Source organism: Hibiscus syriacus, unplaced genomic scaffold (assembly GCF_006381635.1).
Source record: "Hibiscus syriacus cultivar Baekdansim isolate YM2019G1 unplaced genomic scaffold, ASM638163v2 tig00004742_pilon, whole genome shotgun sequence".
In the NCBI taxonomy this organism is placed as follows: domain Eukaryota; kingdom Viridiplantae; phylum Streptophyta; class Magnoliopsida; order Malvales; family Malvaceae; genus Hibiscus; species Hibiscus syriacus.
The window spans coordinates 83,854-98,339 of NW_024062026.1; the positions used below are offsets into that span (position 1 = coordinate 83,854).

At 34.5% G+C, this 14,486-nt stretch overlaps 1 protein-coding gene and 2 pseudogenes across 1 annotated transcript; 2 read left to right on the forward strand and 1 right to left on the reverse strand.

Annotated features, from left to right (window-relative positions):
* The window catches only part of LOC120196846, a 49,549-nt pseudogene extending 47,543 nt beyond the window's left edge, over positions 1-2,006 (reverse strand).
* A 2,529-nt stretch (positions 2,007-4,535) lies between these two features.
* On the forward strand, positions 4,536-6,037 carry LOC120196892 (epoxide hydrolase A-like). The gene is made up of 2 exons (XM_039198582.1): positions 4,536-5,013; positions 5,439-6,037. The coding sequence occupies exons 1-2, from the start codon at positions 4,549-4,551 to the stop codon at positions 5,922-5,924; spliced, it is 951 nt and encodes a 316-aa protein (XP_039054513.1). The 5' UTR covers positions 4,536-4,548; the 3' UTR covers positions 5,925-6,037.
* Positions 6,038-6,334: 297 nt separating this feature from the next.
* Positions 6,335-9,023, forward strand: LOC120196836 (annotated as a pseudogene).
* Positions 9,024-14,486: the final 5,463 nt, after the last annotated feature.

The window sequence follows — 14,486 nt, forward strand, 5'->3', positions numbered from 1 at the left end:
TAATTTACTTATTTTAGTCATTTTTCTTATTTTCGATTAGGCTACTTTTTGTTGTTTTATTATATTTTAGTCTCATGAATATGTATATATGCATGTTTCATATTTTTGTCACATTAAATGCTTTATTTTGCTATCTTACATTTTGGTCCTTATTATGGTATGATTTTATTTTATTTAATCAGTTATATTTGTGTGATAATTATTTTTGGGTCTTTTGCTTTTATTGTGTTTATATTTTACCATTCTAGTTTAAACTTTCATCATCTAGCATGATTAATATAATTTGGATTAATTGATTTTCTTTATTTGGTTGAATCAAATTATTTCAATCTTGAATTCTTGGGAGAAATTATTATATTCTTTTTATTTCAGTTGGAAAGAGGAATATTCGTCCTATATCATTTTAGGGAGTATTTTCTCTTCAATTGGAAATATGAGAATATTTTCTATTTTTCCTTAGAATTTTTGTTCTATAAAAGTGTATGGTTGAATTCGGAATAATGGAATCGTGATTTAAATATGTATTCGAATTCTTAGATTTCTATTAATTAGAGACAATATATAATCGATAGGTACCAATTTTGGGCGTTGTGGGGGTGTTCATCATTCCCCACACGTAATCGACCCTCGAACCCGTTTTATTATTAAAAAATAAATTTCTGGTTACACGTAGACTGCTAAATCTTTTAAAATGATGTTTTCTTTAAAATCTTTTAAAAGAAAATATTTAGGTATTTGACCTACCTAATCCAAAGGTCGATGGCGACTCCAAAACATTTCAAAATCCTTTTCAAAAGAAAACCTCAAGTCGTACTAAATTTCCCCCCGCACCCGGGCGAAAAACGGTGTCGACAGTCAGCTTTTTCTTTCTACTAGGAAGAATACCAATATGATTCAAGAATCCCTGTGATCCCAATACAAATTGAAACATGAGATATGATCCTAAGAAAACAGATGGTTAAATTACACCACAGATCATTTAATTATGGGGAGATTTCAATTAAACCATCGATCTTTCAATTTTATCAATCAAATTATTTAAGTATATAAATGATATCAATCACGCCACTTATCGTTAACATTTAAAATAAAAACTAATGTGGTAGTTAATAAAATTGGTATAACTATACATTTGATCCTTAATACTTGCACGTTTTTCAATTTAATCTTAATTTTAATTTAATAATTTAAATCCTTTAATCATAATAAATATTATAGTCAGAAGATTAAATTTATTGAATTAAACTAAAACTAAGACCAAATTGATAAAATATATAAATATTGAAGACTAAATATAAAATAATAATAATTTCAATAACTATCATGCAAGAAGAAATAACTTAGTTAATATCATTTAAATAGTTAAATAATATAATTAAAAAAATTAAAATATCAAATTAAAATCTCCTATAGTTAAGTATTTTTTTTCCAAAACAAAACTATGAAATGGTGAGAGTTTTTTTTTTCAGGTTGCTACCTCAAATATTCCAGTAGCGAAATTAAGAACTGTAGGTAAAGCACTGGTTCCAACAAAAGCTTGAGCTTCAATATTCAGATGTTCAAACCGGACTTCAATCGTGGGAAGATCAATGCCAACCCTGAAAAAAAAACAGGATCTTTAACTCTTTCCATTTCATTTTCTTAGTAACCAAACATGAAAAATAAAAAGGTAGGAAAATTTGATACCTAGCTATACGGTTCTTGAGCTTCAACAAGAACTTCTCATTATCTTCCTCTGTTACTTTGATCAACCTCTCCAGCAAAGCCCGCCGTTGTTGCCACCCGAGGTTACTAACATCGATTTCACCGGCACCACCGTCGGAGCCGGTCAATATGGCAGTTGGTAGTTTCTCGAGTGCAGCCCACATTAAAGCTTCTTCGTCATCGACTTCACGAGAAGACCTCGAAAATGCTTCTACTTCAGTGTTTCTCCATACGGAGGAACTACCTGATCGTAAACTCCTCGCTAAATGACTAGCCGCTCGGAAAATATCGCCACCCTCCATTGCCGGAATAAGCAAACACCCACCAAAGTTATATGAAAAACTTTCACGTTTTGGGAGCTTTAATCAATAAGTACAAAGAAAAATGATTATAGTTTTAGTTTTGAAAACGGAATCCACAAGAAAAGAAAACACAAACAGTACGTATGAAGTTGAAGAACTTGCTGGTGCATGAATATTAAGCAGGCTGTTGCGCTATATATAAGATTGATACCAATTCTTCTAGAAGCCTTAATTTTATTGGGTAATTTAAAATCACTTTTTTTTTTATAATTTTGTTAACAATTTTTAAGAAAAATAAAAAATTTCAGCAAATTCACGTCACCTCTATCTAAACAATCTTATCATCTATCAACGTGGGATCTCAGAAACTTAGGGACTATTCAATGAACACAAGTTTGGAACCTTCTTTTTATTTTTTTGGATTAATTTCATAATATGTCTCTAAACTATGACACTCATTTCAAATTGTTCTTTTAAACTTTTAAACTTTTAAACATTTCAATTTCATTCTTAAATTATGACTCTCATTATAAATCAGTCTTTAAACTTTTAGATATTTTAATTTCATCCCTAAATTATGATTTTAATTATAAATTGGTCCCCAAACTTTTGAATCTTCAAATTTTATCCTCAAATTCATCCAAAAATGTAATTAGTTTCAAACATAGTTTAACCTAATAAAATTTCCAAACATATAATAACATAACTTGGCTTAATGGTTTTATTAATGGATGTGATTGGTATATACATATAGTTTGAGATGGAATTGAAATGTTCAAAAAGTTTGGGACCAATTTAGAATGAAGATCATACTTTGGGCATGAAATTGAAATATTCAAAAGTTTGAGGACTAATCTAGAATGACAGTCATAATTTAAGGATGAAATTGGAAAGTTTAAAAGTTTAGAGATTAATTTAAAATGAGTGTCATAATTGAATGACGTGTGGTGCAATTTATTGGAATGTTTAAAAGTATTTTTTTCATAATGTATAATTGAAATTAATCAAACAAACCAATAATCAGTTCGTTTAGTGGGATGAAATATTATATCTCTTAAATAAAATTGGGAAATTTGATATTTATAAATGAAACAAATTAGGCTGAAAGAATTATCCTATAATAAGATTCTACAAAATTCGATCCAGAATAATAGATTAATAAATTGAATACTTAATCGAACTAAAAATTAAACAACATTTCAGAAAATTTAAAAAACTAAATCGAACTATAAATATTTCTTACATTTAACAAGTAAAATATTACATTTAGTGAAAGAATATAAATCCAATAATTAAATTATATTTATTTATATACAATTTAAATTATTTTTAGTTGATATTTATGCACACCTGTTACTTTATTTGTTTTTTTATACAAATAAAAGTAGGGTACAGGATACTATAGCTAATAGCCTAGCACCGAAACATGCATCTACTCACCAAAACTCATATTAGTCTATCGAAAAGACTGATAATTAAAGGGGAAAAACTAAGAAAAGGTCGAATTTAGTTTTTAAAGGATGGTTGAAGTTATAGGTGTAAAAATATTTTTGAGGATGGATTTATATATATATTACTAATGTAATATTTTTATAAAGTAAATATTTAATAAAATTCTAGGACGGACTGTTAATAAAATATATAACTATATAAAAAAATTATACGGATCAAATTATCTCATTGTTAAACGAATTATACATATATTTTTTATACGGTTTTTTGGACAAATAGGTAAGTAATTTCATAAAGTTATAATTTTTGTATTAGTTTGTGATAAGTAGAATGTAGTGTATGTTTAAAGATAACTCTAAACCATTTGACATTAAACGCTTGCACCTCTGATATTTGTAGTGCTCGAATTCATACTCTTAAGTAATAACAATAATTCTTTTACTAGATCACATGATTAATTAAACTTTAATCTAATTATTATTTAAAAGAAATAAAAGAAGAGAAAAGGGAGACGGTGACCGAGTTGACCTACGGCGTAGCGGTCCACATTATTCATGGGGTTACATTGCTTTCTATACGGAATTAATTGTCATGGGACTTTGACAATTGCATTTTTGCCCAAATTCGGTTGGGTTGTTATCGGAATAAGGCCTATATGTGTATTGGGTTTCGACACAATCATTGTCATTTAGGGTTTATGAAATCACTTTGATTCATTTTCTGTAGACCCTATAATTTTTTATAGATACAACAAAGATTAAAATTAAAATTTTTAATTTTTTAACTAACATTCTTCACGTATGCACATATTATATGAATCTATTTTTAAATAATCTTGTAAGATAAAATTTAGCTTACATGTGTGAAGAGCATAGTATTTTGTGATCTTCCAAATATTTTCTCTTTGATTCACGTATGTACAGGGAACACATGATCATTTATTGGTTAAGATCTATTTCAAATTTATGTAGAGTTAATTGCAGTCAAACAAAAATGTCCCAAAAATGAGATTTTATATAGTATAGGGTCTTCACTGTACTAACCTGTACATAATATATGAACTGACTCATTACCTGAACTGTAAGCGAACATGGAGAAGATAGAGCACACCACAGTGACCACTAATGGCATAAACATGCACGTGGCATCGATTGGTTCTGGCCCGGTTATTCTTTTCTTGCACGGCTTCCCGGAGCTTTGGTACACTTGGCGCCACCAGCTTCTTTCACTGTCGTCCCTCGGCTACCGTTGCGTGGCTCCTGATCTCCGTGGGTTCGGCGACACCGACGCTCCCTCTTCCGCGGCTTCGTACACCGTTTTCCACATCGTGGGGGATCTCGTGGGCCTCCTCGAGGCTCTTGGTGTTGACCGAGTATTTTTGGTCGGACATGATTGGGGTGCGATGATAGCTTGGTCTTTTTGCCAGTTCAGGCCCGATAGAGTAAAGGCTCTGGTGAATCTGAGCGTTGCGTTTCGGCCTTGGAACCCTAAGGTCAAGCCCGTGGAAGGGCTCAGGGCTTTGTTTGGCGACGATTACTATATTTGCAGGTTCCAGGTAATTGATTCAACCACATGATTTCTCCTCGATTTGGAATTGTAAGTCATTAGAATGATTTTTGTTGATTGGGTTCGCTTGTATCTGTTTTTGTTAATTGAAGGAAACTATTATAGGCTCTGTCTTGAACATTTAAGATAACAGAATCCCCCAACTACTAACATTTAAGTAGACAAACTCAGGTTTTGGGCTGACTTGAATGATTCCTATAGAATCATATATCTATTTATGATGAATGAACTGTGAGGTGTGATTAATGAAGTATGCTATTGTCAACCCTGCACTCGAAATTTCAATTAAGCCGAATGTCGTTACCCTTGACCTTGAGGATGAATGTTTCAATCGAGGGTGTATGTATATATATGGCTTGTTTTAATTTAAATTCATGGATATCTGAAATACTTTCTCTTGATTTCTCCTAATAGGAACCTGGGGAGATTGAAGACGATTTTGCTCAGGTGGACACCAAAAAACTTATTAAGATTTTTCTTACATCTCGCAATCCAAAGCCGCCCCGTATACCTAAAGAAAGAGGGTACAGAGGGTTGCCTGATCCCAAGCCCTTGCCATCTTGGCTTTCAGAAGAAGACGTCGATTACATTGCTAGCAAATTTAATCAGAAGGGTTTCACCGGAGGACTGAACTATTATCGAGCTATGAATCTAAACTGGGAACTTACTGCACCATGGACCAGAGTAGAAATCAAAGTACCAGTCAAATTCATCGTAGGGGACCTGGATGTTACCTACCACATACCTGGTGTCAAGGAATACATACACAATGGCGGATTCAAGAAAGATGTGCCGTTCTTGCAGGAACTAGTTGTCATGGATGGAGTTGCCCATTTTCTCAACCAAGAAAAACCCGAGGAGATCAGCATGCACATTTACGACTTCATTAAGAAATTCTGATTCTTTCCCTACTTCGGTATGTTATTTACCATTTAGTTCCAACTCTAAAATAATGTGTTGAGACATTGCAATACACCTGCTCTGTCTTTGATGATTTGTACCTAGACTATTGCTATTACTGTAGTGCTTTGTTTAAGCTTATGGAACTCAGAGTAGATTATTGCATATAGGAAATACAGATGCTGAATTAAAGGGGGGGGGGGATGAAGGGCTACATTGTTATCCCTTTATCATTGTTTGATTCATAAGAAAGCAAATTATTATATGTGAGTAAAGAAACTTATGGTTGATAAAAATTTTACAAGCACCTGATGGGGTAGCAATTGCTTGGTGTAAATCCTTGGTTTTGACGATCTACTGCAAAAACTGTTTAATGTCGTGTTTGTGACATATATTGTGAAAACAACGGAATGGCAGACACTGGCAAAGGTGGGAGTTGATCATGATCAGGGTATGTTTCAAGCTTGGTGGTGATACTGATAATGGTTTCTGGTGCTTCGTATTTTAAACGGTGATGGTGTCCTAATTGGCTTGTTTATGTTTGCGTTGCTAGTTTCTTCATTTAGGCTCTGTATTTTTTGTTTTTGGATGCGTTTGCTGTTTCCATCTGGCCTTTATTATTGATTTGTGCTGTATGGTTTTGAGTCTTTACCCCACTGTTCCTACTGGCCTTTGTGGATAATAAATTTCCTTTGATAGAGACAAAAAATAGTAACAATTATCTAAAGAAAAATTTTACGACGAACATAGAGATAATAAATAGTTTAAATAAATAAAATTTATTATATTTGTTATAATATCGGAATGATTATCGAAAAATAAATAAACACTATATAATAGGTTCATTTACATGAAAAATCTTCAAACCAACAAAAATTTCTGTACGTTTTTAGATCAGAAATGTGCTCAGTCTCCCTCTAAGCTTCCGGTCATCGATTTCATTATTCCGGACCTAAAACCGACGAGTGGGATTCGGTGAAACGGCAAGTCCAACAAGCCCTTGAAGAGTTCGGTTGCTTCGAGGCTAAGTTCGACAAGATCCCTACAGAGATTAGGAAAACAATATTTGGAGCCATGGAAGAGCTTTTTGATCTTCCGTTGGAAATCAAAACTCGAAATGTTTGCTAATTACCTTACCATGGTTATCTGGGCCAACGGCCTCATGCACCATTGTATGAGAGCATCGGCTTTGATGATCCACACGTTGCTGAAAACATTGAAGCCCAGACTCGTACATTTGGCCTCAAGGAAACACCAGTTTCAGGTTCAAAACTCCCCTTTTATACTTAGTTTTCCTGTAATTTCTCTTTATAATAAAATGTTATATAATATCTGTATGTATTGACAGAAAAAGTATACAATCATACACAAAGCAATTGAAGGAGTTAGATCAAACTGTAAGAAGAATGATAATGGAGAGTTTCCAAGTTGAGAAATATATGGATGAGCACATGGACTCCAGTGGCTACCTTCTTAAGGTAACTAAATATAAAGGGCCACAAACCATTGAAAAGCAGGTTGGGTTAAAGGCTCACACAGACATAAGCATGTTGACCATATTGTACCAAAATGAGGTTAACGGGTTCGGGGTTCAGAGCAGTACCGGAGAATGGATCGAGTGGGAACCCTCCAAACACTCTTTTATTGTCGTCATTGGGGAATGTCTCCATGCAAGTCTCTTTTAGTTGATTTTTTATATATGCAAAGGATGGATTGGTTTAATATATGATGTTGCAGGCATGGTTGAATGGGCGATTGAAGGCCACTTGTCACCGTGTGATGCTGGGCGGCGACAAGCCGAGGTACTCCATTGGACTGTTTTCGTTCCCAAAACTAGGTTACATGATAAAGGCACCCGAGGAGCTCGTGGATGAAGAACACCCATTGCTCTATAAACCCTTTGATTATGCTCAATACTTGGGGTTCCGCTTCTCTAATATGATGTTGTTTCTTAGTTTATTTATTTTTGAAGATGTTCATGTTTTATTTATGTTCGTTTTCGTGTTCGTGTTCGTTTAACGTTCATAAACATGTTTGTTTAATGTATATGAACATGTTTGTTTATATGTTTCAGAAAAATAGTGAAATTATGCCACTAGTTCTTATGCTGTTTAAGTTTCACAATTTGAACTCCAAAATTTATCATTTGCTCAATTTAGTCCCTATATTTACCAATAATTAAAATGTGAAGAAAGAAAACAAGAACCAGATAAACTAGCTTGTTCGCAAAAATAAATGAAATAAATACATCATTATTTGTGTTCGTTTATTTATTAAATGAACATAAACCCTTAATCAATTTAATTATACAAACATTTATATATAAATGAATATTATACAAATAATTTATTTTTCTAGTTTCAATAACGAAGAAAAAATGGATTTTATTACGAGTGCCATATATATATATATACCACTACAACAATAAACATTTACCATTAACCCTTAATCAATTTAATTATTAATCAGGTTTATGCTTGTCTTTATATATATGTTTTAAAACTAATTAAACATACTAATGACACCTAAAATATTTTATGTCACAATTCGTAATATGATAAGTAAATTTTGTAATAAAAACTTTGATCATTTGAGCGTCGGTCTTAACATCCTAAAATATTCGAAAGAGTATAAGAATGTGAATAAACTATAAAATCTATTGTGGTCTAAAGGTACAATTAAAATAAACATAGGAACAATTGTAGAAAAAATAACCTTTCAGATCAATCAGAAACAAATACAATGCATATTATATTTGTTCTTTGTATATATTATATACACACTCGCACGGCAAAACCAATGTTACATTTCATTACTTCTTACATCAAACAATGCATCGTTACTTACGATATACTAAGGAACCAAAACAACCTCCTTTGTGCTTTGCATGTCAGAAATGGGCTCACAATCAAAACTCTCAATGTTTCCAAAATACCTTACCATGGGTATGTTGGCCGACACCCTAAAATACCGTTGTATGAGAGCATTGGCTTTGATGATGCAGACGTTGCTGAAAACGTTGAAGACCAGACTCGTACATTTTGGCCTCAAGGAAACACCAGTTTCAGGTTCAAAACTTTGTACTTTGTTTTCCTGTAATTTCTCTTTATGATGAATATTATTATATCTGTATGTATTGACAGCAAAACTATACAATCCTACACATAGCAATTAAAGGAGTTAGATCAAATGGTAAGAAGAATGATATTGGAGAGTTTCCAAGTAGAGAAGTATATGGATGAGCACATAGAATCAACTGACTACCTTGTTAAGGTAATTAAATATAAAGGGCCACAAAGCAGTGAAAAGCAGGTTGGAGTAGGGGATCACACAGACATGAACATGGTGACCATATTGTACCAAAATGAGGTTAACGGGTTGGGGTTCAAAGCAGTTCCGGAGAATGGATCGATTGGAAACCCTCCAAAGACTCTTTTATTGTCATCATTGGGGAATCTCTCTGTAGATGCTTAATTTGTCTGGGAAGTTAAGAAACCAGAAAAAACTAGAGGGAACGGTTTGTAGAGAGTGGGGGGTATTGTGAGTTATCAAAAAAACTGTAAATGGAGGAAATGGTCAGTTTTGAGGGGGTTTTTAACCACTAAAAACTATCAATCGAAAAAGGATAAAAAAAAAGGAGCTCCTTCGTTTCTCTGGACAGAAAGTAGGTAGCAGAACAAAAAAAACGGTGTAAGAAAAATTTGATTTTCCGAAAAGCAATAGAAACAAGTTTTGTTTTATGTTATTCTCCCAACTGAAGGAAAGTTCACAAAGAGCAGTATCATATTCTCAAGCCAAAAACAACACCAAATACAGAATACAATCCAACAACGAAAGCAACACATAGCATCAAAAGGGTATTCGTTTTCAATTTCCATTTTTCATTGCTTTTATAATGTTCTTGTGTGTGTCTATGTTTCAAATCAGAACCAAAACAGAAATATAAAGGAATAATAGTATGTTTACCTTAGAAATTGGGGCCATTTCCAGTGTCAGGGTTACATCCTTAGGGCAGAAGCTTGTTAACTTAGCATCTTTGAGGCGATTTAGGAGATTTCGTTTGAAGGAATGATCTAAAAAATATGTATTATGAAAATGTTAGAAACGAAATTTGTTCATTGAAATGAAAGCTATAATGAAATTTTTACCTTACTTCCTCGTCGATATACTTCCTTCCGTTGTTGGGACTTTGAGCGATGGAGGTTTGTGATGGCCGTTTTGCTTCGGTTAGGGTTTCGTTTAGGATGTCAGAGAACATAGGTGGTCGATTTAGCCATTTTCAGTTGTACTAAGTGGTGGCCGGTGGGGACTAAGGCTTTTGGGAGTCTCGGCTATGGGAGAAGAAGGAAGCTATAGTGAGGGTTTATGCTCGGTTTAGGGGATGAGAAGTTAGTTGAAGAGAGATGAGGGTCGGGTATGGTGGTTCAAGGAGAAGAGCGACGCTGTTGTTGGCTAGAGGTTGGTCTGGGTTTCGTCGGACCACGGAGGTCGAGGTTTTAGGTGAGCAGGGAAACGGTTCCATTAGGTTTCTGTCGAGAGAAGAGGGAGAAGAAGGGAGCATTGCGACGTTGTAGGGGTTGGGCTTAACAGAAAGAAGGCTTAATTTTTAGGTTAAATCTTAGGTTTTAATTAACAGGGATAAAGCGACGTCGTTTAGGTGTTTAGAGTACCCATTTCATGTGTGGGTTATCCACAAAGTGAGCCATTCAACTTTCAAGGTCATGCATTCTGGTCCTGAAGTCGAATCTTTTATGTTTTAATTCTGTCTTTTTATTTCATGAACATTTGAATTTAGTCCTGGACACTAGTATATTTATTTTCCATTTACTTATACATTTGGCTCATAATTCTCTTCATGTTATATCTTAGTGTTTGAATATAATCTTTTCTGTTTTTTTTTAACTTAGTTATCAATTGTTACATTCATTTAAATTTAATCACCACATTTATGTAAATATACATTTTTTTTTAAAAAAAAAAATTTTGGTTTAACATATTAAGTTTTTGTTTTTACATTTGAGTCATATTTATACGTTATATGTTAATAAGCATTGTTTATATTTTTAATTTTAAATATATTTTTTTTCATGATATTTTTAATTTAGTTTAATTAATTTTTGGCATGACATATTTTTTTTGCATAATTTGTATGATAACCTCATTTGCATAACTCGACATATTACATAATTAGATTAAGGGTAATACCCTTTTAATTTAAAATTATTGTAAGTGGGCAGTCATAACTGATTTGAGGTCCGCTTTTAATGATTTTAAAATAAAAGTGTATCCCGAAAGTGAAACAAAAAAAAATGATTTGTCACCTAAAATTTGGGAACGAGAGAAAAAGAAATGTTCGTTTATTTAAATATATCGAGAAAAGGTTGTTATATCTTTAAGATCTGGTCTCGATATTTGTAAATAATCGAACATTCTTTATCTTTCTAAAACGACTTGGTAATTTTAATTTACTTTGTTGGAGTGTTGTTGAATGTTTTTAAATTTATATCTTTGTTTTATGGGATCAAAAATCAAATTAAGTTCGAATTTGTAAAGTTCATTGCAAAAACATTAATTAATCGATTAGGTACCGATTTAGGGCGTTGTGGGGGTGCTAATCCTTCCCCACACGTAACCGACTCCCGAACTCAGATTTTGGTAACGTAGACCTCAATTTGTTGTTTTAATTAAAATTAATTTTTATTTAAAATGACAAAGCATTTTTGGGTGCCCAATCACACCCTAATCAAAGATTGGTGGCGACTCTTTGAACCGTATTTTTCGATCATAAAGGAAATCCAAAAATTTTTGAAACGAGAGGTCTTTTAAATCGCATTTGTTTTTAAATTAAAAAGAGATAATTAAGAATTAATGTGGTTTTTTAAAATCTTACTTTTTCACATTTAAGAAAAAAATCGTTTCGACAGCTTGGCGACTCTGCTGGGGACTTTTTTTAGAGAGTCAAGCCGATAGTCGATTAATTAATTGTCTTTGCAATTGAAAATTACAAATTCGTTTTAATTTGATTTTTGATCTATTGTTTGGTTTTTAATAATTTTTTGTTTGTATTTTGATTTCTTTAATTTAATTCGATTGACAATTAAATAGTTGTACTAATCTGTTTGCTAATGGTTTCAGAATAATTGTTTGTTATAGGAATTGATTTTGAGTGTTTTTATTGATTGTTTTTTCGCTTTTCCTCACACACTGCACAGCTGCATTATCATAACATGAGTTAAAACCCCGCTCCGTCCTATTTAAGTAGGAGTGAGAGACTATGCCCTCGTGTGGTTTTCACCTCCGCATGGGATAGTGGATCGCTCCTGGAGCTCACGCCTTATGGTCCTCGTGATGGTAATCACCTCCGCATGGACATAAGGAGGTGTGTTCCCTCGAAATTGAACTCGATCCCCTAAAGCCTGTGATGGGCCAGGATTGAGGGTTCGGCAGCCCAAGGGGGCACCGACAAGGACAATTCGAGAACCTATTACTTTAGAACCTAACCCAGCATATAGTGAACGTAGAGCCTGAACTTAGGTTGAACCAAACCCGAACCTTAAGAATCCCGTGAGGAGGGTACATAAGGAAAAGATTTTTTGAGTCATTTATTTTCGTTTTTTTCGAATAAATGCATGCGAACTAGATATCATGCGGTTAGATTTATTTTTTGAACAAGCATGCGAATTAGATATCATGCGGTTAGGATTTATTTTTGTGAATAACAAAGCATGGGGGTAGATATCATGTTGGGTAGGATCTGATAAAGCATGATGGGGTAGTCAGCATATGTGGGTAGGATTTTTTATCTTGAATTAATTGCTTCATGTTTACTAACCGATCTTTTGTTGTTTTTGCCTTGTCTCTTTTCTGTTTTGCATTGCATTGTCCATTACATGGTGTTGATTTGGGGTCGATGTCCATATAGAAGGCCAGTAATATGGAACGAACGGTTCAGAAAGAGGTTGAGGACAATGCAGATGTTCTGAGGTGGTCGGAACAGTCCCAATTGACCAATGGAGACAGCGTGATGCCTGGATATGTGTCAGAGTTATTTGGTTACACTCACATCAACGTACGTCAGAATGATCTGAGTGAGCTAAGAGAGATATGGGGAAGATGGGAAGCAGCCGATAAGGAGATGTTTTATCAGTTGTACGGCGATATTCCTTATCTTCTGGATGTTCCTATTGACCGAAATCTGTTTAGAGCATTGGCGCAGTTCTGGAATCCGGCTTATGGCTGTTTCACATTTGGTAGAGTGGATCTAACACCAACAATAGAGGAGTATCAAGCATTGGTCCGTTATCCGAGGTCCCAGATAGATAGAATATATACCAAGCTGCCAGTCACTCCTTTATTTAAGAAGAAATTACTATTGATGACCGGAATGAGTGAAATTGGGTAGTCAGAAGCATTAAGAAGAAGGGAGACAGTGAGTGCATCTCTTGGGCTGCTCTGAAAGAAGTAATTGCTCACCATCCTGATAAGAGAAAGAAGCTTGACTTGTTTGCTTTAGGGATTTATGGGCTTGTTATTTTTCCAAAAGTGCTAGGATATGTAGACGTATCAGTTGTTGACCTGTTTGAAAGATTAGACAAGCACGTGGATCCTGTTCCAGCTATTCTAGCTGAGACGTTCCGGTCTTTGAGTTCTTGTAGGCGCGAGGGAGAAGGACGCTTTATAGGATGTGCGCCTTTGCTGCTAGTGTGGATTCTGAATCATTTTAAACATGTTGAAAGAGCACCAGGACGAGTGTTTCTAGAGGGGTTTTCGCCTTTGAAAGATTTTCTTTCTAAAGAGTGGCTTGGGGGTTTTACTGAAGAAAAATGGATGGTCATCTTCAAGGATATCAGAGATGGAGATATTTTGTGGCGAGCTTCGTGGAATACCTCTTCGGATATACTTTACCGATGTGGAGAGCGAGATTGGGTTCCTTTTCCAGGTATATGGGGCTCTGTTGGGTATGCACCGCTACTAGTTTCCAGACAATATGGGTCAAGGCAGTTCATTCCAGCCACGTGGGACTTGGTAGGGTCGGATTTTGCATTCAAAGGAGATCAGTATAAGGGTAAAGTTAAAGGGGTTGCTGAGGCTTGGAAGCAAACTCGTCGCGTGAATTTGTTCACCTATGATCTCGAGTTGTCTCAAGAGTATGAGCAGTGGAGAAGCGGTCGAGTAAATGACAATATCCCGATGGTGAATCCTGAAAATATTCAGCCGGTGGAGGAACAGTTGAGAGTGGTGCCATCTCCATTAGAGTTAGCCAAGCGCGATTTCGAAGCAGAACGGAGACAATGGAGAATGACTTTGCAGAAGTTAGAAGATGATGTGTATCAAAAGGGATTGGAGATTGACATTCAGAAGAGTAGAGCAGATCGAATTGAAAAAGTAGAGAAGCAACTTCGGCTAGACTTTGACGATCTTCGGTCAACTTATCAGCGAATGGTAAAAGCTCAAGTAGGTTCTAGCTCGAGTAAGTCTGTCGAATTGAGGCAAGAGGTGGCGAGCCTCAAAAGAGTAGCCGGAGAGAGTCAAGAAGAGCTCAAGCAAAGAAGGCACCAAGTT

What these genes read in the sequence shown, in the direction of transcription:
- LOC120196892 (XM_039198582.1), top strand. Translation starts at nt 4,549, where the DNA reads ATGGAGAAGATAGAGCACACCACAGTGACCACTAATGGCATAAACATG. An exon ending in ACTATATTTGCAGGTTCCAG is followed by an intron (nt 5,014 to 5,438) that starts GTAATTGATTCA and finishes TTCTCCTAATAG; the next exon opens with GAACCTGGGGAGATTGAAGA.